The sequence below is a fragment of the Rhinolophus sinicus genome, chromosome 12, assembly GCF_057876585.1.
Source record: "Rhinolophus sinicus isolate RSI-liver-muscle chromosome 12, RSI-T2T, whole genome shotgun sequence".
Lineage (NCBI taxonomy): Eukaryota > Metazoa > Chordata > Mammalia > Chiroptera > Rhinolophidae > Rhinolophus > Rhinolophus sinicus.
The window spans coordinates 56,497,188-56,520,366 of record NC_142512.1 but is presented as its reverse complement, the minus strand read 5'-3'; the positions used below and the strand labels follow the sequence as shown (position 1 = coordinate 56,520,366).

General features: G+C 58.9%; 1 protein-coding gene across 3 annotated transcripts in view; it reads right to left on the bottom strand.

Moving 5' to 3' along the window:
• The window catches only part of BAIAP2 (BAR/IMD domain containing adaptor protein 2), a 66,583-nt gene that overhangs the window by 27,673 nt on the left and 15,731 nt on the right, over positions 1-23,179 (bottom strand). For all 3 annotated transcript variants that reach the window (XM_019735656.3, XM_019735654.3, XM_019735655.3), the window contains exons 2-3: positions 22,741-22,816; positions 19,981-20,067 (exon numbers count right to left, since the gene is read on the bottom strand). In XM_019735656.3, the coding sequence (XP_019591215.2) occupies positions 19,981-20,067; positions 22,741-22,816 (163 nt within the window). The remainder of the gene's footprint in view (positions 1-19,980; positions 20,068-22,740; positions 22,817-23,179) is intronic.

Here is a 23,179-nt window from a genome sequence, read left to right as displayed (position 1 = left end):
GCTGTCACCTGGAAGCCACTTCCATGCAGCCTGGGTGTCAAGGAGCATGGGCAGGAAGGACCCCTCCACCCTCACCCCCCATTGGACAAATGGCTTCCCTGTCTGCAGGGGGAGGTGTTGGAATGGTGGTCCGGGCTGCATTCACTCATTCAGCAAATATTTGCTGAGGGCCATTTTCAGTGGCGGGTGCTGACCATGTGGTGTGGACACAAATGGAGCAGGAGGCTGGCCCCTGCCCTTGACTTGCGGGCAGTCACTGTCCCTGAGTTGCTGCCTGCCCCAGGTCGTGCCTCCCCTGCTCGTGGCTGGGCCTCCGCAGGTCACATGACCCAGGCGGTCTTTAGAGGCCAGGACCACGAGAACCTGCAGAAGCAGTGACTCCGCTGGCTACACAGATGGCGCTACAGCAGAAGTCACGGCTGGCTCCTGGGACAGGCCAACTTCTTTCTCTTGGTCACCTGGCTGTTCCACTCTGCTGATGCTGTGTTGGCCCTGGTGACCACAGGGCACACGGAACCCTGACCACAACCAGGCATCTGCAGATGGATCTCTGCCAATCAGCAAGGCCCACGGGTCCACCAGTCCCCACCCGAGCAGTGGAACAGGCGCCCAATCAGCAGCTGATAAGTGGCCGCAGAGCTGGGACCCCATGTGGGGTCAGGAGCGGCCTCCCGGGAGGCTCTCTCTCTGGGTGGCTCTGACTCTCAGACGGCACACGTGAGAGCTGCTCCAGCCGTCCAGGCTGGGTCCTGAGATACTCTCACTCTCATTGCACTGCTGGGCCGTGTTCCCAAAAGCCTGGCTTTGCGTCAGACACACATATTTCTGTTGAGGGAAGTGAGGAAAGGGACGCAAGCACTTCCAAGGAGCTCAGACAGTCACCTGGCAGCTGCAACCAGGCCCCGCCTCTGCGTTGGCTTCCTGCGGTCAGCTGGAGGGAGCCATAACCACGCGTGGTCAGCCACACGCTGAACCACACGCTGAGGGGCTGAGCTAAGGCTAAGCCGCCCTAGCAGGAGAGGACGCTAGTCTCACTCAGCCTCTCCCGGCCCCAACCCCACTCTCACTCCATCCTGACTCGTGGTTCGACGTGTTGGGGAACGGGCCAAGGAGAATGGGGGCCAGAAGGTGGCATGAAGAAGCATGGTTCCCTTCCTTGGCTGAAAGGAAGTCACTGGGCCAGAGAAGTAGACACCGCCCAGGAGGGCCAAGGAGACAATGCCGTCACCTTGCCCTGTCCTGCATGGACCCCCATGGGGAGGGGCCCCCAGCTCCCATCAGCACACATGGAGAGCTGGGGATCCCAGTCGTTGCCTGTGGCCTTTCAGTGTTGCTGATCTGACCTACTGTGAGAACTGCGCACACAGGAAATGCAAACGCTCAGGTCCTGCCTCTGGACACTGAGAATCAGACCAAGAGCCACAAAGGGCGGCTCTGGGCTCCCTGCTTCTCTTTGCTTTTCCGATGGAGTTCTGTAAATTTCCCAAACAGCCATGGCTCTGAGGTCAGGAAGCTGCCTGGGGCCTTGTCTGTGTTCCTGTGACACGGGGTCTTCCTGTGTCAGGGGCCCTGGGTCCCTCTCCCATCTCAGGGCCGCAGGCACGGCCCTCACACACCCGCTTCTGTTCCCACGGCCCCCGATGGGGGCATCAGCGTCGTAAGACACAAGCAAGTGGTGGACACAGTTATGCTCTGTCCTGTCAGTTACCCCCAGGGGGCTGCACCCACACCGTGGGCCAACCCCCCCACCCCCAAGAATTACAAGTTCCCGTTAAGATCAAAGTGAAAGCACGTATTTCCTTAAAAGGCCACACAAAACTAGTTCAGGAGAACATTAGAAAAACACAGGAATAAGGAGCAGCAAATCCTTGAGAAGAGGATTTCCTGAGGCCGAGAAAGCACGTGAGGCCACTGCACAGGCTGTCCCCACCCTGCCGGATCCCACCCCACCCCACCCCGCGCTCCCCCCCAGGAGCCCGACTGTCCCCAGGCCCAGGGCTGTGCTGTCAGCACACCAGGACAAAGCAGAAGCACGCTCCAAGCTGCAAGCCAGTGGCTGCACAAACCAGCCCACTGTGGACTTTTAAACTGCATTTTAGAAGCGGCTGTAGGAAGCCATTTGCACATGAAATGCGCAGGGCAGTGGTATGAGCACTGGTCTCCTGGAGGCTGCGGGGTGCCTCGAGCTGGCACAAAGGATGGCCACCCCACCACAGGGACTAGGCTGTTCCCCAAAACAGGCTCCCCAGGAGCGCGGGGAACCGCAGCCGTCAGTGGTCATGTTGCTGCCCTCACCGTCCTTTCCGCTCCCGGAGGACGGCTGGTGAAGGTCTTCAGAGCCGAGTCTGCGGGGGCCGCATCTCGTTTTGGGCTCCCTGACCCTCTCCAACCCTCCTGACCTCAAAGGACAGCATGAGGCAGTGACACCTTCCCAGGCCCCCCCTGCCCTGGAAGCAGGACACTTCTGCCAACCTGGAATCTAGGCCCCGGGCCCAGAGCACAGGCAGGCCCTAAAATCAAAAAAGTGGGTTTAAAACAGCAGCTCAGACCCAGCGATGCCAAGCAGTATGAGGACACCGGGTAACTCAGTGCTGGAAGCCACCACCCGACAGGACTGCCAGGCTCCGAGGAGACTTGGAGGGGGCAGTGGCCAGCAGGCAGCCTAGCATGGGAGGGCAGCCCCCGCCACACCTGGGGCAGTGAGTCCGCAAACCCTGGAGCCTGGTGGCCAGGCAGCGGAAGAGGCTTAGGGAGTGGGGAGGGGTGAGGGCCAGCAGCAGCAGGGACAGCAGACAGGGCACATAAGGGACAAGCCATGTCAAAACAGAGGCATCTGCAAACAAGGCCAAGCCCTCTTCACCTGTCCCACCCAGTGTTTACCCCGAATGACCGGTCAGTGGTGAGTCACCCCTGCACACCCATCCACTCTGAGCTTTAAAACTCCTGGTGCTCTTGGGGACCTCAAACATGGCCACACATCTCTAGGTGAAGAGAGGAACTCAATCCACGTGGCAACACCCTTTCCCAGTGGAAAAGGAGGGGCAGCCAGCACACAGGCAAACACGCACAGCAGAGGCCTATCATCTCCTCTCCCCACACGCGCACTGTGGTCAGTGGAACGTGCAGGAAACAGTTGGCTGGACACAGGCTGTGCCTCGTGTGACCAGCACAGGGCAATGATGGGACAGTCACATTTGCTCTGCACGACTGGGACGCGGGAGCCAAGCACCCACAGCAGGGTCTGTGCAGCTGGGAGGCCAGCAGCCCCTGGGCCAGCCGGGTCCTTGTCCCCCGGGATGGGGGCAGAAGGGACGGTCCAGCCTTCCAGTGCAGCCACAGCTCCTGACACAACACTGGACACAACATTGGAACTGGGGTGGCTGGACAGGGGGCTGCTGGAGCCCAGGCCTGGGCACACAGTGTGAGCAACCACCACGCCCGATTCCAGAACGTTCCAACACTCAAAAAAAGCAGCCCATCCCATTAGCACTCACTCCCCATCCCACCAGCCCTGGAGACCGGGAACTGCTGTCTGTCTCTGTGGATTTCCCTGGACACTGTGTAAGTGGGATTACACACTGTGACCTTCTGTCCCGGCTTCTTCACTGAGCAGTTTTTCGAGGTTCATCATATGGTCACGAGTGTCAGCATGCCCCCCTCCCCTTTTGCACATTGCAACGGTAGCCAGAGTGTGGGTCACTCGCTGTTTACCCAGCCACCTGTCCACGGACTGTGGGGCTGTCACAGAGTGCTGCAACAATAACCAGCCTTGCTCTCTGATAACCCTAAACTCTATTTGCACACAATTAGTTTTCACAATACGCATTTTGAGGTTTTCTCATCTGCTTAGAGCGAAACAGTCCACTGGCCAGCACACCCCAAGGGGACCAAGCAAACAAACCGAGGGCCCCTGCCAGCGCGTGGCCATTTGGAGGGGGGTCGCAGTTTCAGAGCTGCAGAGCTGCCGGGCCCTCCGGGCTCCCTCCCGATCCAGACCCAGCCACCTGAGTCCTGGAGTCAGGGGCCCCTCCCAGGACCCCCCAGCCACCTCCCTGCTCCAGGCATCCCCTGGGAAGGAATGCGGGGAAACTGCAGCTACTGAGTACCTGATTCCACAGGGAGGGGCCGGCCTCCCCAGCAGGTCTGATGACTCAGCACCCGCCCATCAGAGCCCAGCCGGCCAGGAGGGCCACCGTCCTGGGGGCCTCTGCCTCGCTGGCCCCCAGCAGGAGCTGGCTTCTGCCAAACCTAGGGACCATGAGTGCGGGAACATCCTGCTGTGGCTTCTGCTTCTCATCCGTAAGCATTTTATTTCGCCACCGCTACACGAAGATTCATCATAGACCTTCAAAAACGTGCATCGACCCTGGCAACAACCTTGGTGCCAGGACAAGGGTGGAGGGGCCTGGCTGGCCCCACATGGAGGGTCAGCACCTGAGGACAAAGGTACCCACCGAGGAGAGAAAAGGGCAGAAAGAGAGACCCCATGGGCATAGAGGGCATGTGATGACTTGCCAGGATGCACAGGACATGGCCCAAGACCAGGGAGGCCCCCTGGGGGAGGGTCCCACAGCAGGGGGAGGATCACGCAGGGTGAACACTCCCACACAGGCCTGAGCGGACCATAGCCACACGAAGGTCTTCAGGGGAGACACAGAGCTCTCACGGGAGCTCCTGGCCAGGTCAGACACAGCCAGGGCCACGCCTACTGTGATTGCCAGTGTCCTTGTAGCGGCTCACAGCAAAAGATCAGTCACTTACCCAGGACACGCATGGAGCGTGCGGCCTGTTGGGAGCGCCAAGTGTGGGGGATGGTGGGACATCTTCAACTGCTTTACACTGGTTCAGGGACATAGGGTCACACCGATGACATCTCAGAACCAGAAAAACGTTTGAGGATTTCCCCAAACTGGGCTCTTTGGGAAAAGATAAAATATTCCAGGAGACTAGAGAAAATCACAGGTAGGAGGGTTTCAAAGGTTCAGACTAGAAATGGTAGGCGGGTACCTGGAGGACGTTACCCAGACAGAGGCGACCAGCTCACGGTCTGGGGCCTTCACTCCCATTACATCCCATGCTGACTGCAGTCGGCCTATGACAGTTGGTTAGTGGGCAGCAGCTGCTACCGCCAGGTGCCCTTCTAGGTGAGAGGGTTACAGAGGCCCTGCCTCCGTGGTATCTGAGCTCTCCTAGGAGAGGCAAGCAAGCGATGCGCAGGTGGAGAAAAATGAGGCTGAGAGAAGTGGGCCAGGCAGGATCAGAAAGGAGAGCCGCCTGGGGGCCTGGAGGACAAGACTGAGGCCAGTGAGGCTGGAATCGAGGGGGAGGGGCGGCATGGGGGAAGGGGGAGGGAAGGAGTGGGGGAGGGGTGGAGTGGGGGAGGGGAGAGCACACCTGGCTTCAGTGCTCAGAGGATGGACTTCTGTGGCTACCATGTGGCACAGAGACCACGGGAAGCAAGCAGCAGCCGGGAGACCATCTTGTTGCTTTCCTGAGCCTCAGACCAGCACAGGTGCAGATATGCCTCCCTCCCCAACTCAACCGGACACCAGGCAGCCCCACTACACGGGAGGCTGGCACAGAGGGCTGTGGGCGGGTCTGAGGCCACCAGCTCACAGCCACACCCTGAGGTTCTCATCAACGGCCCTGGGCAGGGCAGGAATGGCCCCAACATCAAAAGGGCTGTGAGTCACAGCTTTGCAGAGTCCAACCCTTCTCTGTGGCTTAAAGGAGACACAACGCACTCTCCTCCCAGCCCAACCTTCCAAACTTACAGACAAGTTGCAAGAATAATACCACAAGCACCCATTCACCCATCACGGGGGTCCCCGGTTGCCAATGTTTTGCCACATTGACTTTAGCTCTTTTTTCTGAGGTGTACAAACATGTACGCACACACACACAAACGTGCACACACCTACTTTTTCCTTAAACCAGTTGAGATTCAGTAGCAAGCCTAATGGCATGGCCCCCACCTTGTGCGCCCGCGTGACCCGAGTGAAAGGAGCTTGTGCCACATCAGCACAGCCCCTCCTGACACTTAGGCCACACCAGCGTCCCGGGCACCCCCACGTGCCACCTGGGAACTACCCCCTCGGGGATCTCACTCACATCGCTTCTGTCACTATTTCAACAAATCAGCATCTGTTTATTTGAACATTGTTTCATAAGTATTTGAAATAAATCATAAAATGCGGGTCACAAAAAAGGTAACGTGGAGCAGCACCAGAATTCTTTCCTTTTTGGATGTTGGGGTCTTTAGTCTCTTTGGTCTAGAAGAGTCCCCACGTGTTGTGTTTTCTTCAACACGGAGATTTTTAAGGATTCAGGCTGGTTTTTGTTTTTCAGAAAAGATGTGTTCTTGCAATCTGCAAATGACAAGACTCAGAGGGAGCGTGAGTCTGGGAGGCCGTGGAAAAGGCAGGGTGGGGAGGAGGACTCGGGCCCTGGGGTTCGGTCACTCACAGGCCGGCATCCGTCTGGCCAATCAGTGAGGATGGAGGGTGGACCTGCTCTGCCTGAGGGCCCCTCCAGGGTGCACGCTGGACCAATCCCAAAGCAGCAGTGACGCATCTCACAAGGATTTGAGTTAACACCCCTCTTAGGCTTAAAAAGGAATACAGTTCTGCCAATGCACCGCAAGCCTGAGGAGAAGGGCTTGCAACCGACTGCTCCCACGGAGGAGCCCAGCGGCCTGAGCTGACCCTACGGTGAAGGTGACAGTGACAGCCCAGGATGAAGCAGCAAAGGAGCCGGTTCCAAAGTGGCCAATCTTGCTCCCTCCCGGGGATCAAACTATGTGATTGGTCAGGGGTGGCCAGGCCCAGACATGGCCAGAAATGAAGCCGTCACAGAGGACTGGGTGGCCCCATGAAGGTGGGGCCCTGGGTGACAACTCCAGGACTCTCCGAGGGGGGTGGGCCCTTCTCTGACTGCAGGTAACCCCATGTCTCAGGCAGAGCCTGGAGGTCACGGAAATATTTGAGTAGGGTGGCTGCAAGGCCAGGGCCCGGGCGGAACTAGGAGGGGGGTTGTGCTGTCACACTGGGAAGACTGGAGCTTATTGGTGCTGAGGCCAGACTGACAAGTGTGGGTGTCCCAGGAAGCAGGAGGATCTCGGCAGGACCCTGAGGACTTACGAAGCCACGAGGCACAACTGCAGAGGTACAGGGAGAACCTCCTGCTCCCTGATACGGGTGGGCCAGGCCAGGGCCCCCCTGCCTTGCCGGAGGAGCTGACAAAGGCTGGGAGGCTGAGGCCGGGCATGGACAGCAGTGGGCCCACGGGGTGGGAGCCAGCCCCCGGGAGAAGGGACAGCGAGTGCTGGCTGCCCTCTGGCCAGTGGAACTCCGTAACTCGGCCGGCCCATCCTGGCATGTCTGGGAACCAGAGCTGCAGGTAAAGACCGTGGCAGAAACCACGGGTGGCCACAGGCCTGCAGGAGCCCTGCCCCTGCCCGGGCACTGACACTGGGCACCCGATGACCAGCCCGGGGGCAGTGGAGACTAGACCAGCACAGCCGTGACTATGCATGCGTGTGTCATGTTGGGTGGGTGGGAGACCCTGGCCCCCTCTACCTTCTCCTGGGCACAGCCCTGTGTGAGACGTCCTCAGCAGCCCCAGATGGTGCTGGGGATGCAGAGAAGGCTTCTGACCTTCCTTCAGTGACTTGACCTTCAGCCCCATCTTGAGCCTGGCAGACAAGTGGTCACGACACTCCTTTTGGGCACCAGTGGCCACCAAGAGCGCCAAAACTCTCGTTTCTTGGGTATCTGTCATTTCAGGAGGGGCCAGAGCGCCCATTCCCTGCTGGTGGCAGAGGGGCTCCGAGCCAAAGAGTCAGCTGCTCAGACTTGGCTGGGAGCGTGCATCACCTTCCAGAACCTTCTGAAGCAAACATCCATAATGCTTGATTATTCTGGTGGCTTCCTGAGCAGAAAGGCACCTAAGAGAGCTAATTAACATAGGCTGGAACAAGGCACGGACACAGGGCCCGGCTCTCAGCACAGAAGGCAGACAGCTGAGGGGCTGCAGGAACGCGGCCCATCAGAGCCGCGGTCGGGCACGGAGTTCAGACAGTGCAGACAGGGAACCGTCTCCGGGATCCGCGACGTACCCCGCTGGCCTCTCTACTGGCCTCAGGGCACCAGCTCCTCCCTGAAAGAAGTAGGGGTCTTTTCCTACCTATAGAAAAGGCAAAAGTGGAAGGCGGCAGGGTGGTGGTGATGGTGGTGTAACCAAGAACAAAAATCGATGGCTGTGTTGCCATGGTGATGACAGCACACAGGGCTCCTCTCCGACATGTTGCTCCAAAACAGATCAGGACAGGAGCGCCCCCTCAGTGCCAACACTGTGTCAACAGTCTGACTGGGTGCCGGCCTTTGGGGAACAAAGCAGAGGAGGGGCCACATCTCCGGGCTCTGCCTTCCAGGCTGGCCGCCTTCCTCTGTCCTTTCCGTCCCAAGTCTCCACGCCACCTGCTTAGAGCGAAGTCCTGAAGTAGCGTTGCCTGCACCTGGGAGTCTGTTTGCGTCTCGGAATCATCGCAGGTGCCACCGGGCCTCCTGGTCACAGTCCTTGGTGACCTGCACGGCTGAGTCACATGGGGGGGCTCGCGGCTCCCAGACCCACTGTGCAGGATAGCCGGGGGCTGCTTCAAAGGGCCGTGCTGTGCAGAGGATGTGAAACGCGTGGGCTGAGCCCTGGATGATGTGCAGAGGTGGACGGGGGTTTGGCAAGGACTTGGGCTCAATCTGACGTCTTCGCCCCTCGGGCAGGACAGGCTGCAGCTGAGCCGGGTCCCACAGCAGCACCAGGAGATTGGGCAGCTCGAGCAGACGGAATGGGGCCAGCACGTTCCCCCTGAGCCCCGCTCCCCGCCTCCCTTGTCCTTGGGACTCGACTCAGCAGACTCAGCACCCACCAGCCCCACCACTCTTCCAAGTGCCATGTCTTTCCTTCTGCCTGATGCCATTTGCAAGATGTGAGGTGTGAACAGAGCAGAGGAGTTTTCTTCCTACATTTCCATCCAAAGCAGGGATGAGTGATGAGGGCTGCCTGGCAGAGCGAACCCCAACTCCTGGCCACGGGAAGCCACATGGACCTTGGGGTGGGGGGCAGGTAGACCCAGGCCCAAAGCTGGAAGGCGAGAAAACCCCGCTCCCTTCTGGAAGGGCATGGATTCCCCTACCCCAGGGCATGGCCGCTCCCCAGGGGACAGAAGCCGAGCAAAGCCCCCTCTCGGGCTCAGAGACCGCAGGCCGTGGGAAGGAGCTGCTGCTGCCCACTCCTTGCCACGTGCCACGGAAGACGCCCTCCATCACCGATCCGCTCAGGCTCCTGATTAACTGCAAGTGGACACCAGTTCTCCTGCGGACAGTTTCTCAGGCACGGACTTGCTCTAACTCTTGTGACACACGAACAGGAACTGAGCCACTTGGAGAGGACTGGCCAGCGGTACCTCTGACGCGCTTGCCCACCCACCAAGGCTGGGGACACGGGGGGCCAGCATCCCGGGGATGGGGGAGACCTGCCACTGAAGCTCCTGGGCCAGCACCTGGGCCCGCCCTGCAGCCACCGCTGTGTGTGGGGATACTCTAGGGTGGCTGGTGGCTGGCTCCCGGCTGGAAGACAAACGAGGGAGCTTCTCTCATCCTCAGAGACTCCCACCAGAGAGGACTGCCAACGGCACCGAAGAACGGAACACACTGTCATGGTGCCTCACTGGGGCAGACACGGTGGGGTCACAGGACTCAGGGCCAGACAGGCTGCAGTGGAGAGCTGTCCTGGTGCTTTTGCACTCAGGACGTCGGGCTCCAGGCCCGGCCAGGGCGTGCCACCACAGGAAGGAGTTTCAAAGGCCTCCTCGAGCCTCCTGCTATGTGCCGTTCCCCTCTCAGAACAGGGATGAGCTGGCAGCAGAGGCCCCAGGCCCACTCCTCATGGCCCACACAGCCCCATGGCGCTGGCAGGAGACAGGGTCAGACCGGAAGCATGGCTGAAGGCTGCTCGTCGCCGCCCCGCAGGCAGGAGCCCCAGTCACCAGGCCCAAGGCGCTGCCGTCACCAGTCCATCCTCGGGACAAGACCCAGCCAGGCATCGCTGTTCCCCATGGTCATTCCTGCTTCACAGCAGGCCCAGGAGACATGCAAACACGCTGAGCTCTGCCTCCCACTAAGACGTTTATCAATCCCTCTGCACAAAGGCTCGATCCGGCACCATAATAAAGCTCATGTCAGGGCAGGAAAGCAGGCACTGAGCCCGGGAAGGACACCCCCACCTAGCTCGCCCAGCTGCTGCCCTTCCCCGCATTCAGCCCCAAGGTCTCAGACAAAGCCTGGGACAGAGGAGCCTGTGCCCCCTGCCCCGTGGTGGCCGTGACCTACTTAGAGTCCACACCGAGCTGAGCGTAAGGACAGAGCCTCCAGGAAAAGGCTATGCCTTGTCAGCCCCAACAGCGGCAGGGCCCGAGGAAGGTCAGCAGAGACCACGTGGTCTCTGTTCCCATTGTTCGGGTCACTGCTTGGCACCAGCTGCTCTTCTGGTGGTTGTGGAAGGGGCACCCGCCTCCCCGTCCTACAGTGGGGATAAGAGATAGCAGGCGAGGGGCTTGGTGCTATCAGCTGGGAAGTGGGGAAAGGCGGGCTGGGGGTAGGAGTGCTGCTGCAGGCTGGCCCCGGGGACGCCATCTGCTGACGGCCGGCTGCCACCAAGGCTGTGGACATTATGGGACTGTGGGGTTGGGCAACCTGGGCACTGAGTCAGGCCCCGCAGGGATGTGAAATCAACACAGCTCCTACTGCGTGAGTCTAATTGCACACCAGACAGTTCACTGTCACATGCCCAGAGGGGAGGCTGGGACACACTCGAGCTTCACAGCCAGGTGTAGCCCGCTCTGCCTGTGACGTAGCCCGACAACCTCCTGGCCTCGTGGAAAGCACAGCAGCCTGACCAGGTGAGCTGCCCGTGGCGCCATCTCAGAACCACTGCACTCAACGGGAGGCATCTGGCAACAGTCTCAAAGGCCCTGGGGTTGCAGCAAGGGCGTCCCCGTCTGCTGGCCCCTGCAGTGCAGCGGTGCCACACACAGACGGGCACCCTGAGCTTCTAAGCATGAGGCTGAATTGGGAAGCTCAGCCGATGGCTGCAGGGATGCGAGGAGGCACCGAGTGCCCCAGGGTTAGTCTTCACGGCAGCCGGGAACCTGGCCCTGCTCCTCATCGCGGACCAGGTGTGGACGGCAGCCAAACGCCAGGGGGTATTCAGGCCACACCTTAATCCAGTGACTCAGTGGCCAAACCCAGCCTGGTTTCAGGAACAGGGGGGCCACCTCCTGCCGTGGGTCCCACCCGCTGGCCGCGCCCATCTCGGAGCAGCTGTGCTCTCATGGGTGCAGGCTGCAGGCTCCCGCAGATGGCCCAACATGGGCCCAGGGGCCCTGCAAGCACACACACGCCCAGAATCACAAACAGGCGGCCTCTTCAAAGGCAGAGAGCACAACAGAGGCCTCGGCAGCCACGAAGGCCGAACAAACAGCCGCGCAGACACCAGTCCTCAGCCACGACATGGCAAGATGACTGGGGTGAGGCTCTGGACAGAGCTGCGGATGGGACAGGTTCAGCCACAAGTGGAGGAGCCAGAAGGTTCAGGGAAGGCTGTGCCCCGTTCACTGCAACGATGGTGCTGCCTTCCTGAGAACTCTGGAACATTGTAGGAGGCCATGTAACCGTAGCCACCCTGCAAAGCCAAGGAGGCCAAAGGACAGCTGTTGTGACCCCTTGGTGACCTCTTCTTGCTCAAGCGCTGCTAGCACAGGACGCCTGAGTCACCTGTCCACATTCACACCCTGTACCAGGAGCCCAGGTCCCTTGGCACTTGGGCCTCCACCTCCTACGGCCGCCCGTCTCGGGCACAGCCCGGCTCTCTGCATTCAGTCACTTGGGGACAACCGCTAGGGGCCTCGCCGCAGGCAGGACATGCTCAGGTGTGCAGCACTGGGGACTGCGGATGATGGTGCAACGTCAGTGAGATGGACTGGACAGCACCCTCTGCTACACACAGAACCAGAGCAGTGTCCACGGTTGGCACCCAGAAGCAGGGCACCCCAGGAGCAGGACACCCCAGGAGTCAACACGCGGAAAAAAAATCACAGACTGTGTGACCCAGGACCAGGTCCATTCTCAAGTGACCATGATGGCAGAAGGCCCAGAAGCCAGCCCATCCACCTCCTGGATCAGGGGACACGTGTGTTTTCAGCCCCATGCCTCCCCCTACCCCCAAGCATGGTGACACTGTACACAGAGGCTGGGACAGAAAAGAAACAGGTGACGGGGCAGGGAGCTGTGAGGGGCACAGAAGGGATAAGACGGCTGTGGCCTGCTCTGTGCCCAGTTGGTGAAGGGCACCCAGGGTTTTTTACATTGTTCTTTCTGCTTTTACCTGAACTGAAACATCCTATAGCTTAAACCTTAAAGTAGCAGGAGCCTAGGGGGACACAGTCCCTGCTGACCTCTCCCAGGACGGGAGACAGACGCAGACACCCAGCTGTGTGGGGATGTCTTCTGCTGAGCCAGGAAAACACTGTCCTCCCTCAGAGTAAAGAGAACTGGACCCCAAGCCTGACCCCTCTGACCAGTCCCAGAGCCCATGTTGGAACATTCCGGAAATATCGACGGCTCTGTGCTATGCTCCCTGTCAGGCTGATGGCATTTCTGACTGGCCATGGTCAGGAGGATCCAGCCAGCTGGGACACCCAGCCTGCCAGCAGTACGCCTGGCGGCCCAGAGTGGGGAGCAGATATGCTCGTGCCCAGGTCGTAGGAGCCCCTGGGTCCCTGGCCTGTCAGCTCGGGAGCATGACCCCTGCAGGTGCCTGGACACGCACAGATTGGGGGCACCCTCCCTGTGGCCACCATCCTAGCTCCTTGGCCGTGGGGCAGGCATGTGTCCGCACACACTGGGGACTGGCCTGGAGCCTCGGACCCAGGGTCATCGGCCCAACTGAGGAAGATGAGCAGAAGGGAGGCTGGAAGAGCCACCCCACACGCAGCACACAGGCAGCCCCGCTCCAAGCAGCCCTGCAGGGTGGCTGGGGGTGGGGCCCGGCACGTCCCAACAAGGACCTGAGGGAGCAGGCCTGACAGACTGAAGTCAGGTGCCGCTGGCTGCCGGCCGCAGGGCTGCAGAACATTCCGGAGCACGGCAATCCTGCACATCAAAGTGAGCCCTGAGAGCCTGCACAGCGGAGCCTGTCCACCGCCGAGAAGAAAGTCTGGAGATGAGAGGAGGCCCCTCTGTGAGGTGTGCGGCACAGAGGCCCTGCGACCACAGGCAGAGCAGCCTCTCGTAGCTTCACAGGACAGGGGTGCAGAGGGCAGCCCCCAGCAGCCCGAGGCCGCTGGCTTTGGTCACCACGGGGGGCCACATGGTGGAGTCTCTACTCCACGACTGGGTTTCCCTCTGAGCGGTAAGTCTGGCTAACGTGGGGGGAAGGAGAGGCCCAAGACTGTGCAGGGAATGGGAGGGGCGCACTGCCCTCCACAGTGGTGAGACCGCGGTCAGCATGGGACTCCGACACCGTCCTCAGGGCTGCCAGCCCAGCGGGCATAGCTGTCGCACCTCTAAAGGACTTCCGCCCTGAGTGGGAAAGAAAAGGCATGGAACCCACAGAATGGGAGGGGGCAGCACAGAAAAAGGAGGATGAGCAGAGAGTGGCCACCCCTGACCCCACAGCCACCAGGGCTCACTCCCAGAGGGACCCCGGTCGCACGTCTGTAGCAAGAGGGCAGATGAAGCCCCAGTTGCTGGGCGTCGATTACGTCTCTGAGAACAACCGGTGGCCAGGACCTGGGTCCCGCGTCGGGCACAGTCAGTGTGAGCAGAGTGCCTGACGCTGCCTCCACTGGACCTGGCCAGAGCCACCTCCCAGAGCCACCCAGGGCCACTCCTGAGGGCCCTGGTCCACCCAGACAGCAGGGACGATGCATCTCTCCCTCCCACCCTGGGGGGTACAGTCTGCTAAGGAGAAAGTGACCAGAAGCAAGCAGGGCCCCAGGGCTGTAGACAGGAAGAGCAGGAGGAAACCAGCCAACGCAGAACAAAACAGACTGACGAAGGGGTTACGAGGGACACACACGGTCCCACGTGACGAAGTCCAGCTTGCCAGGAAGGTGCATCTGCACGTGTGGTGCACACGCTTGATAACACGGCCGTAAACACGTAAAGTGAAAGCCTGCACAGACACGAGGCGCCCACCATCCTGGGGGGGAGAGGAATGCGCTGTTTACCGTGTGTCCAAACGCTATCCCACAGCCGTGAACACACCTGCACCCACTGGCGCCCGCATGGTGGGTCCTGCCAGCCAAGCCCGTCTTCCTGTGGCCTGACCCGACTCTGCCCTCTTGCAGCCCAGCCAGCCTCTCTGCTCCAGACCTTTCCCACTTCTGCCCAAACGCCTTGCTTTGTCCACCTTGCATGCCTCGGCATACCCCTTGCTTGGGTCCTCGTCCCTCCCCGTGGTCCCTCTGCTTCTCCTAACCCCGGGTCGCTGCCGAAACGCCGGTCACTGGTTACCCCTCCTGTGGCCCCAGAGGCTGCACATTACACCTATCACCAGGCGTGCTGTTTTCCAGCCCCCCCTCCCAGGGGCCTCCCCTCAACACACATACAGGCACAGTGTCAGGGAATTTCATAGTACCCACCCAAGGACAAATTTCTCAAAGGCTTCCAGGAGGACAAACAAAAAACTCACATAAAAATAATAATCAGCATCGAAACAGCAGTGACTACAGCACCACTGGGGGTCAGAGGACAGCGGGTGACACCTTCCAACTCCAAGGGCAGAGCCTTTCCCTCCTGGAATTCTAAGCCAGCCATCAGCCCCTGGTCAAAACTGTACTTCCCATTTACCTGCTGAGGGGCCGTAAAAGGAAGGATGACCCCCGACGGAGGGAATAAAGCAGGACCAGAAACACAGGACCCAGAAAACACAGTTCCAGGACACAGAAGGGATGTCTGTGCACAGCTGAGCTGGCCGGGGGGAGCAGAGCAGGATGGGGCCCCAGGAGGCACATCCGAAAGAAGAAACAGCCGAACTCTCAGGGGGGCAGCTGCCGGCAGTGGGGTGCCAGCTGCTGTCCCAGGGTGTGGGAGAAAGTGGTGACAGCATACCCAGACTCAGCAAACGAAGGGCAAGGCAATTACGAACCCCAGAAAAAACAAACTTGTCAAAATCATAATGAAAACCCATGAACTATAGTTCAAGAAAAAGATCAATCAATTGGATGTCATTAAACTTAAAGATTTTTGTTCTACAAACAGAAAAACGAAAAGCAGACCAGATTGGGGAAAAATATTTGCAAAATACATTCTCTGAGAGAGCACGTCTGTCTAGAATACACAGAAAACTTTGACAGCTCAATAATAAGACAAAACCCAACAGGGAAAAAAAGGGGGAGAGCTGAACAGATGCTTTACCAAAGAGGTAAACGAACGGGGAATAGCAGTGAGGTGCTCAGCCTGTTAGCTCATGAGAGACGTGCCCCAGCTGGAAGCTGCCCGAATGTCCACGCAGGAGGCTGATGGGCACGGGGCATCCGCACGGCACCCACTTGGCACCAAGGCTGACGGGCTGTTGATACAGCCACCATGGGCATGACGTTCAAATCGCCGATGCAGATCAAAGCAGCCAGAGCCAGGACGAGCAGAGGCCACACGTGCGAGCCCACTGCGCACACTCAAGCAAACGCACACTCAGGGCAGTGTGCAAAGCTGTGGCTGGACAGGGGGGCGCAGGCGGGAGGCAGGAGGGGCATCTCGGGGGCATCACCTCCGTCTCGGGGGGATGGAGCTGCTGGTATCGTCACAGCGCGCCCCGTGTCATGCTCATCCAGCTGCCCACTGGAGACGTGCGTGGTTCACATGACGCCACCATGAAGTTCTGAACACAGCGCTCATGACACCGTGTCTCAGCTGTGACAAGGATTCCCGCCATCATCCCATAAACACTGCATAGCGGACCTCAAACAACACAGGGGTTGGGGCGCCGAACCCTGGCACAGTGGAAAATCCGTATATACTTTTGTTTTCCTTTTTTTCCCCCATATATACTTTCCGATGCCTCTAAAATGTAGACGTCCCTCGGTGTCTGAGGGGAACCAGCTCCAGGACCCCGCTCCCCCCTCCCCGGTCCCCCAGCAGATACCAAAATCCACAGATGCTCACGTCCCCTGCGTGAAATGGGGCCGATCAGTGCAGTCAACCCTCTGCATCTGTGCACGCCCAGTGCAGATACAAACAGTACAGTGTTTATTGAAAAAAACGTCCGTGTGTAAGTGACCCAAACTGGTCAAACCCACGTTCAAGGGTCAGCTGTGTAGTGATTTAAGCAAAAGTTGTCACCATTATATTGGGTGGGGCAAGAAGACAGTATAAAAATGCTAAATCCAAATCTCTATAAGAAGAAGAATTCATTAGATAAAAAGAAAAAACATCAACTTGCCCTTTTAGAGGTCTGGACACAAACAGCAAGAAAACAGTACCCAGAGATGAAGGTGGCTGCCTGGGGCACAGTGAGGGCAGCTTTTTAAACCAGGGGCGCGTGTACTTGAATCAAAAGTCACATCCCAACCAACCATGGGACCCAAGAGCATGTGGAAACAACTGTCCACACAAACACTTGTATATGCTTGCTCATAGCAGCAGTCTAGTCAAAAGGTGGAAACCCTAGTTTCCATGGTGAATGGACAAATAAAACGTGGTCCAGCCAGCCGAATAGCATTCAGCCACAAAAAAGGAACGAAGCACTGACGAGTGTACAATACAGATGACCCCTGTAAACTGTTACCCGAAAGAAGCCGGACGCCAAGTTCACAATGGACGTTGCACGATGCCATTCACAGGAGGAGGCCGGAGCGGCCAATGCAGACACAGAGTGGACCATGGGGACAGGAAGTGACTGCTAGTGGGCATGGGCTCTCTCGGGGGTGATGAAAGTGCTCTGGAACCATAAGTGGTGACAGTGCCCAAGTGTGTGGACGTGCTAAGCAGAAACCACAGAACTGTGCACTGCTGATAGGTGAGCTACCAGGCAGGTGAATTGTGTCGCAGTAAAGCTGTTACCATGTTTCCCCGAAAATAAGACCTAGCCGGACAATCAGCTCTAATGCGTCTTTTGGAGCAAAACGTAACATATGATGTATTATAACATATTATATATTATGTATAATATAACACGTATTATATTATACTATACTACATCATATCATTTCATATTAAAGACCCAATCATATAGTAAAGTAAAACCTTATATTAAGGTCTTATATTAATTTTTGCTCCAAAAGATGCATTAGAGCTGACTGTCCGGCTACGTTTCATTTTGGGGGAAGCATGGTACCACAAGAAAAAACAACTCCCGGAGCTGGGCTGGTATGATGCAGGCAGCAGGATTTGTTGGTCTCTGCCCCTGGTTCCTGACACAGCTCCTGAATCCCTTGGAATGTCCTGGGGACAGGCGTGCTTTTTGTTCCATGGAGTGGCTCCTGGCTGGGGACTGGTCACCAGAGAGACCAGACGGTGATTGATTAGAAGTTAAAACTTTCAGCCCCATCCCATCCTCCAGGGAGGGGGCAGGGGCTGGGGACTGAGTTACTAACTGATCATGCCTCCGTGTGGAAGCCCCGTACAAATCCCTTCGTGGGGACAGAGGCGCCTGCACTCCCCAGACCTTGCCCTGTGTGTCCCAGCATCTGGCTGTTGGTTGTGTGGTCACCGTATCCTCTAGGATAAACTGGTAAATCTAGGTAACCACTCTCCTGAGTTCTGAGAGCCATTCTGACAAGCTAGCAGACCTGAGGAAGGGGTCGTGGGAACCCCCAAGGTGTAGGCAAACTGACAGGAGTGTGGGTAAGTGGGGTGGGGACCACTACCGCCACTGGTCTCGGCAGTGGGGGCAGTTGCGTGGGTTGGAGCTCTCAGCCCATGGGGTCTGCACTGAGTCAGGTAGAGTGTCCCACTGAACGGACGGGGACAGTGGCGGGGGCCTGAATGAACTGGAGAATTGGCTGGTGTGGGAACCCCCACATTTGGTGTCCAGGTGCTTGGGGTAGAAGGAACATGGTCTTCCTTTGGCTGGCACTGCCCAGCCACCTCTGCAGACGCACACAGTGGGAACTCCTATTTGGTGATGGACCCCACACTACAAATAAGCCCCAGGTGAGATTTCAAAATGCACAAGCCCACCGGGAGCCCCTGATTCAGGCCGGAGCCCCGCCAAGCTCCCAGAGCAGTAGGGACGCTCTCCCTTGGCACCCCCCCGCGTGCTGACACCAACACGAGGCCGTCCAGCCTGCCCACCAGGCTTGCTGTGGCAAGGACCCCAAGCAACGACCGCCAGCGGGAAGTTCTGGAACCTCACCCCCGTCTTGGACATGTCCGCCCTGACTGTGGGGCCTCACGGGGACTCGTTTTCCCAGGGACAGACCCAGGCACTTCTGCGTGTGAGTGTGAGCACAGGGAGAAGGCACGCCTGGTCCTCGAGCACACGTCTCCCCACAGCCAGCACGTGATTCTCCCCGATAAGAAAAGGCCCCTTTTACAGACAGACAGGAGCCCTGTGCAAACACACCGGGACTTGCACAACACTCGACCCCCCTGCAGGGAGGCCCAGGAGTGCCAGGGCCTGGAGCCAGCTGGTCTAGCCACTGTTTGTCACAAAGGTGTCCAGGCCTCCATCCACCCAAATGTCCTACATGTCACCACCCAGGCTGAAACCTGCAGGCCTGACCACCGCAGCGCCACATGGCCCCGCCGTGTTCTCACGGGGCTGCCAAGGGCAGGGCAACTCTGCGTGCACGAGACCAGAAGGTTTCCCGCCAGAGTTGGAGAGCAGCACGACCCTCTGCACACAGAAGAAAGGCTGCCCATCCCCAGAAGCAGAGCCCAGCCCTGGTCACTTGCTCGGCCAGGCACGTCCACACAGCCTCCTGCCCCTGCTCCCTCCGCCTTCTTCCTGCCCAGGCAGGTCCCACAGTATCTGTCAACACAGCAGCTGCGTTTTCACACTGGTCTCACGGAAACCTGGACGCTGCCATTGCTGTGCCCGGGCGGCAATCACAGGACACAGAGCTGCAGGCCTGCGGGAACGGTGCTGGGCCTCCATGTCCCCAAACAAGGGAGTGGCACAGGCCACTGCAGGACCCTGCAGCAGACAGGCCCGCTTTCTGGTGCAGGATGTGTGAAAAGTGTAAAGGGGGATGCGAGCAAGAGGGGCAGCGATATGACAGTCCTAGGCCTGAGGCCACCGCAGGGGGACAGGCAGCCCCCAGCCTGTCGACATGACCCAGGGCCTCGGGTGACGCAGGGGAGCTCATGACTTGCCATGTTTTGTACTGTGTACCTTCATTACAGAAGTAACATGAGCTCATCATACAAAATTTGCAAAACAGAGAAAAAGCGTAAAGGAAACAACAACCCCTCCTGTGAACCCCACCTGTTCCACTTCCGGGGTCTCGTCCACTTGTCACAGGATATGCACGCTCACAATGCATTTTTACAAAATGGGGCCCCACCAGGCGATGGGTCTGCCTCCTTGTGACTCGTTTTTATAGCAGAAACGCTTCCCCACGTCATTACGTGCCATCACATGAGCCCAACTTCTTACGTGGCTACCCCACATCAGCCATTCAAGCTTTGCCATGAACATCTGTAAACGTGGGTTTGCCCCATGTCCTCACCTGGGCCGTGCTTCTCAGGATGACGGAGCCACCAGGGCGAGCTCCCAGCAGCACCTGAGGCTGCCCGGTGACCCCACCTTCAGCGGGGTGTGCACCTCACAGCCCTAGCCAGTCTCAGGGAAACAGTCATTTAGGAAAATCTTCCCTTAGTGAACAGCTGAAACCCGACCCCAAACCAAAGGACCAAACACAGGACAGGACCCCAGACCCGCTGTGCATATCCAGTGACTTGGGACCTCTGGGCATCTTACCGAGTTCCTTGGAGCCCTGGCTCTCGCTGGCCAGCTCGCCCATCTTCACGAGGGCATCGAAATAGCCTTTGGCAGCGTAGGTGACACCTGAGAGAGGAGAGAGGGGGGTGAATTTCTCACTAGGGACTGACGTCCCCGGCAGCCAGCCTCTATCCGCACACACGTCTGTCTGGGCTGGACCTGACTCCCTCTTGCTGATGTTCTTTGCTTCCGACGTGAGGGCTCCTTTCCTTATTAGAACCCAGTGTGCATACAAGTGCCAAGCTACTCAGGTCCAGTGCACGTGTGGTACCTGGTGAGGGGGAGGGGAGGGGGAGCGCTGAGCAGACCTCGGAGACAACCACTGCAGAGGAGAAACCTGCAAGGCTGGTGGGCAGGAAGCCAGCTACTCAAAGCGCGGGCAACCTGGAGAGAACCCTGGTCCATCACTCCCCGGCCTCAGCGAGACGTGTGGCTGGAAGTGAGTCATGCTGCTCAAAGCAGCTCAAGTCACCGCTGCTGGTGGGGAGGGGGGCTTCACACCACTTCCCACGGGGGCTCGCGACCTAATCACAAGGGGGCCTGACTTCTCATGGAACTTGGAAAGCTCAGTGCCGGCTGAACTCCACGCCCGGCGCCTGCTGCCTGGAGTAAAGCTTCATCCTTCGGGACAGCGGTGACCCTCGGGAGACCCTGGGTGTGCCAGGCAAACGCCAGCTGGGGAGGAGCCCCGCCTGCAGCCACCAGTGGGATAATTGCAATTCCTAATCCGTTTTCTACAGAACCCGGTTAGGGGCTTGTAACCCGGCACTTTATCAAATTTTATTTAGGTGTTTTCAATTAAGCACACGCAGTTTGTTCTGCAGCCCAGGAGCACACGTGGGCTCCGTGCCCAGCCAGCTGAAGTGTGTCTACTGCGGGGGGATGGGCTCCCTAAAACGTAGAAAAAAGGTCAAACTTGGCACAAATCTGGCTCTGGGGAGGCCAAGTGCAGCTGAGGTGATGGTGGTGACGGGGCCGCTGAGCTCATCTACTGGGACCTTCCAGGAAAACAGGCAGAGGGAGGAAACCTCCGATTCTCCACACAGTTCTCTGGAGAGTCTCAGGGGGGCCCAAGTGGGGGATGAAAAGTCCGGAAGGAAACCTGTGTCTCACATCAAAGAGCCCGTGCAGAAACCAGGGAGGAGGCCAGCGGCGGCCAACTCACAAGGGGCACGGACCTGGGGAAGAAATTCCGTCATTTCACGGGAAAGCCACCTGGGGGTAAGCAGTGCCTCACAGACAATGGCCCTGGGAAACCGCCATCGGTGGAACCATGTGAGGCCAAGCCCATCTCCACGGCTGAAACTCCTGGCACTTTCGAGCTCCCTCTGTGTGCACAGGAAAAATAACACTCAGCCAGGAGCACATGAAAGCCCAGTCTGGTTCCGACTGGGTGGGAACGAGCTTTCTTGGGGAGTCTGAGGGTCGTGTGTCCGACACCCTCCATGCCAGCGCCAGCCCTCCTGCCTCCTCGGTCAGACACCTCTTCCAGTCCATCAGCATCGCAGACAGGACGCAGCTCTCGGATGACACACAAGAGCTTGTCCTAGGCCACTGCGGGGGAGGGGACCCAACACAGGACCCAGTGCAGTTGACAGCCAAAGCCTCTGCTGTCAACTCCAGTGGGGGTTGGGGGGGAGGAGGTCACTGCCACAGCCTGAGACCTGCCACTGTCATAAGACCCCACAGGCTGGGTCTCAGCTCCAGGAAGGACAGCTCTTTCCGACGGCTCGGATAGGACAGGACCGGTGCCTAAGGAGCAGGTGCCTCCCGGCTTCCTTGGGACCTCACAGGCCTTTGGGGCGCTCAGAGAACCTGGTGGGGTGCTGGCTGCAGAATACATGTGCTCCCCGCAAGCACAGGGCTGTGCGGGGTCCCCACCGCCACCCAGGACCGGGAGATGGCCGGAGCTGCCTGTCCATGCCACTGACCCCAGCTGTCCTCCTGTACTTTCGGCACAGTCTGTGTGGACACTGCTGCCGCTCCTCTTTGAAAGGGTCAGCCCTGCGTGGCGGACCCCGAGCGGGAAGGACCAGGGTCATGGTGGAGCCTCTCGTCCCCAGGCATGGTGAGCGGGCAGGACTGTGCCCACACACCCCACCTGGACACCAGTAAGGCCACTGCCCAGGGACAGGCAGATCCTGCGGGTGCTGTCCCCAGGCGACGGTGAGGGTGAAAAGAACAAGAGCTAATAGTTCCAGCCTCTCTTTGCTGCTTGCAACCTGACAGCCCACTGAACACAGCTGCCATGGGCAGCCGCAGAGACTGGGGCACGTTCCAGAGACACAGGCACCTCCCTGCTCATAAAAATGCTGTAATTAGAGTGACACCCTGCTTCCCGACCTGGGCAGACCTGGTCAAGGGTGTGGGGGACCGGTGGTCGGTGCTCAAAAACATGGAGACCTCCAACTCAGACGCCCCCATGGCCCCTGCTCGAGCTGCACCCCCCAGCGCCCTGTGTGTGAGCCACAGACAGGCCACTCGCCAGAGAGGTGCTGAGGGCCCCAAACCGAAGGCCACCACCGGCCCCGACAGCTTCACCTAAGCCCAATCCTACAGACTCAACACAGACGCAAGACCAGACCCCGTGCTCTCATCACAACCAGAGGATAAGACCAGGGACGAAGCCGTCCCCACTGTCACTGGGACAGGGCTCAGCCAGCCAAGCTTTGTCTCTGGGACGAGATGCCGCCTTCCGCTCTCGTCCACCTGCTGAGACGTGGCCCTGCCCCGCCTTACCTGCCAGGGCTTTCTCATAGTTCTTCCCCATGGCGATGAAGTTCCTCAGGCTGGGGTTGAACTGCTCCATGATGGTCTAGGGGAAGAGCAGAGAGCACGTGTCAGTGGCACAGGCAACCAGGTGACCACGAGGACAAAGTGTGGGGGCATCACCTCCCAGGGGCCACAGACAGGCTTCCTGGGTCCAGCCCCAGCTGTTCCCTTGAACACCCTTGGGCAAATGCCCTTTCACATCTGTAACGTGGGGACAAGAACAGACCCTGCTGCGGGGGCTTTGCAGCCTAAACAAGAGAATAAACATAGGGCGCGTGGGGGGCTGCGTGTGACACATGGTGGCGCTCAGGTGCGGGGCTGCCGAGGTGCCCGGTCCCGTCTGGCAGGGCTGAGTCGGCGAGGAAGGCCCTCCCGCCAGCCACACAGATGCTCAGCGCCTGGGAGC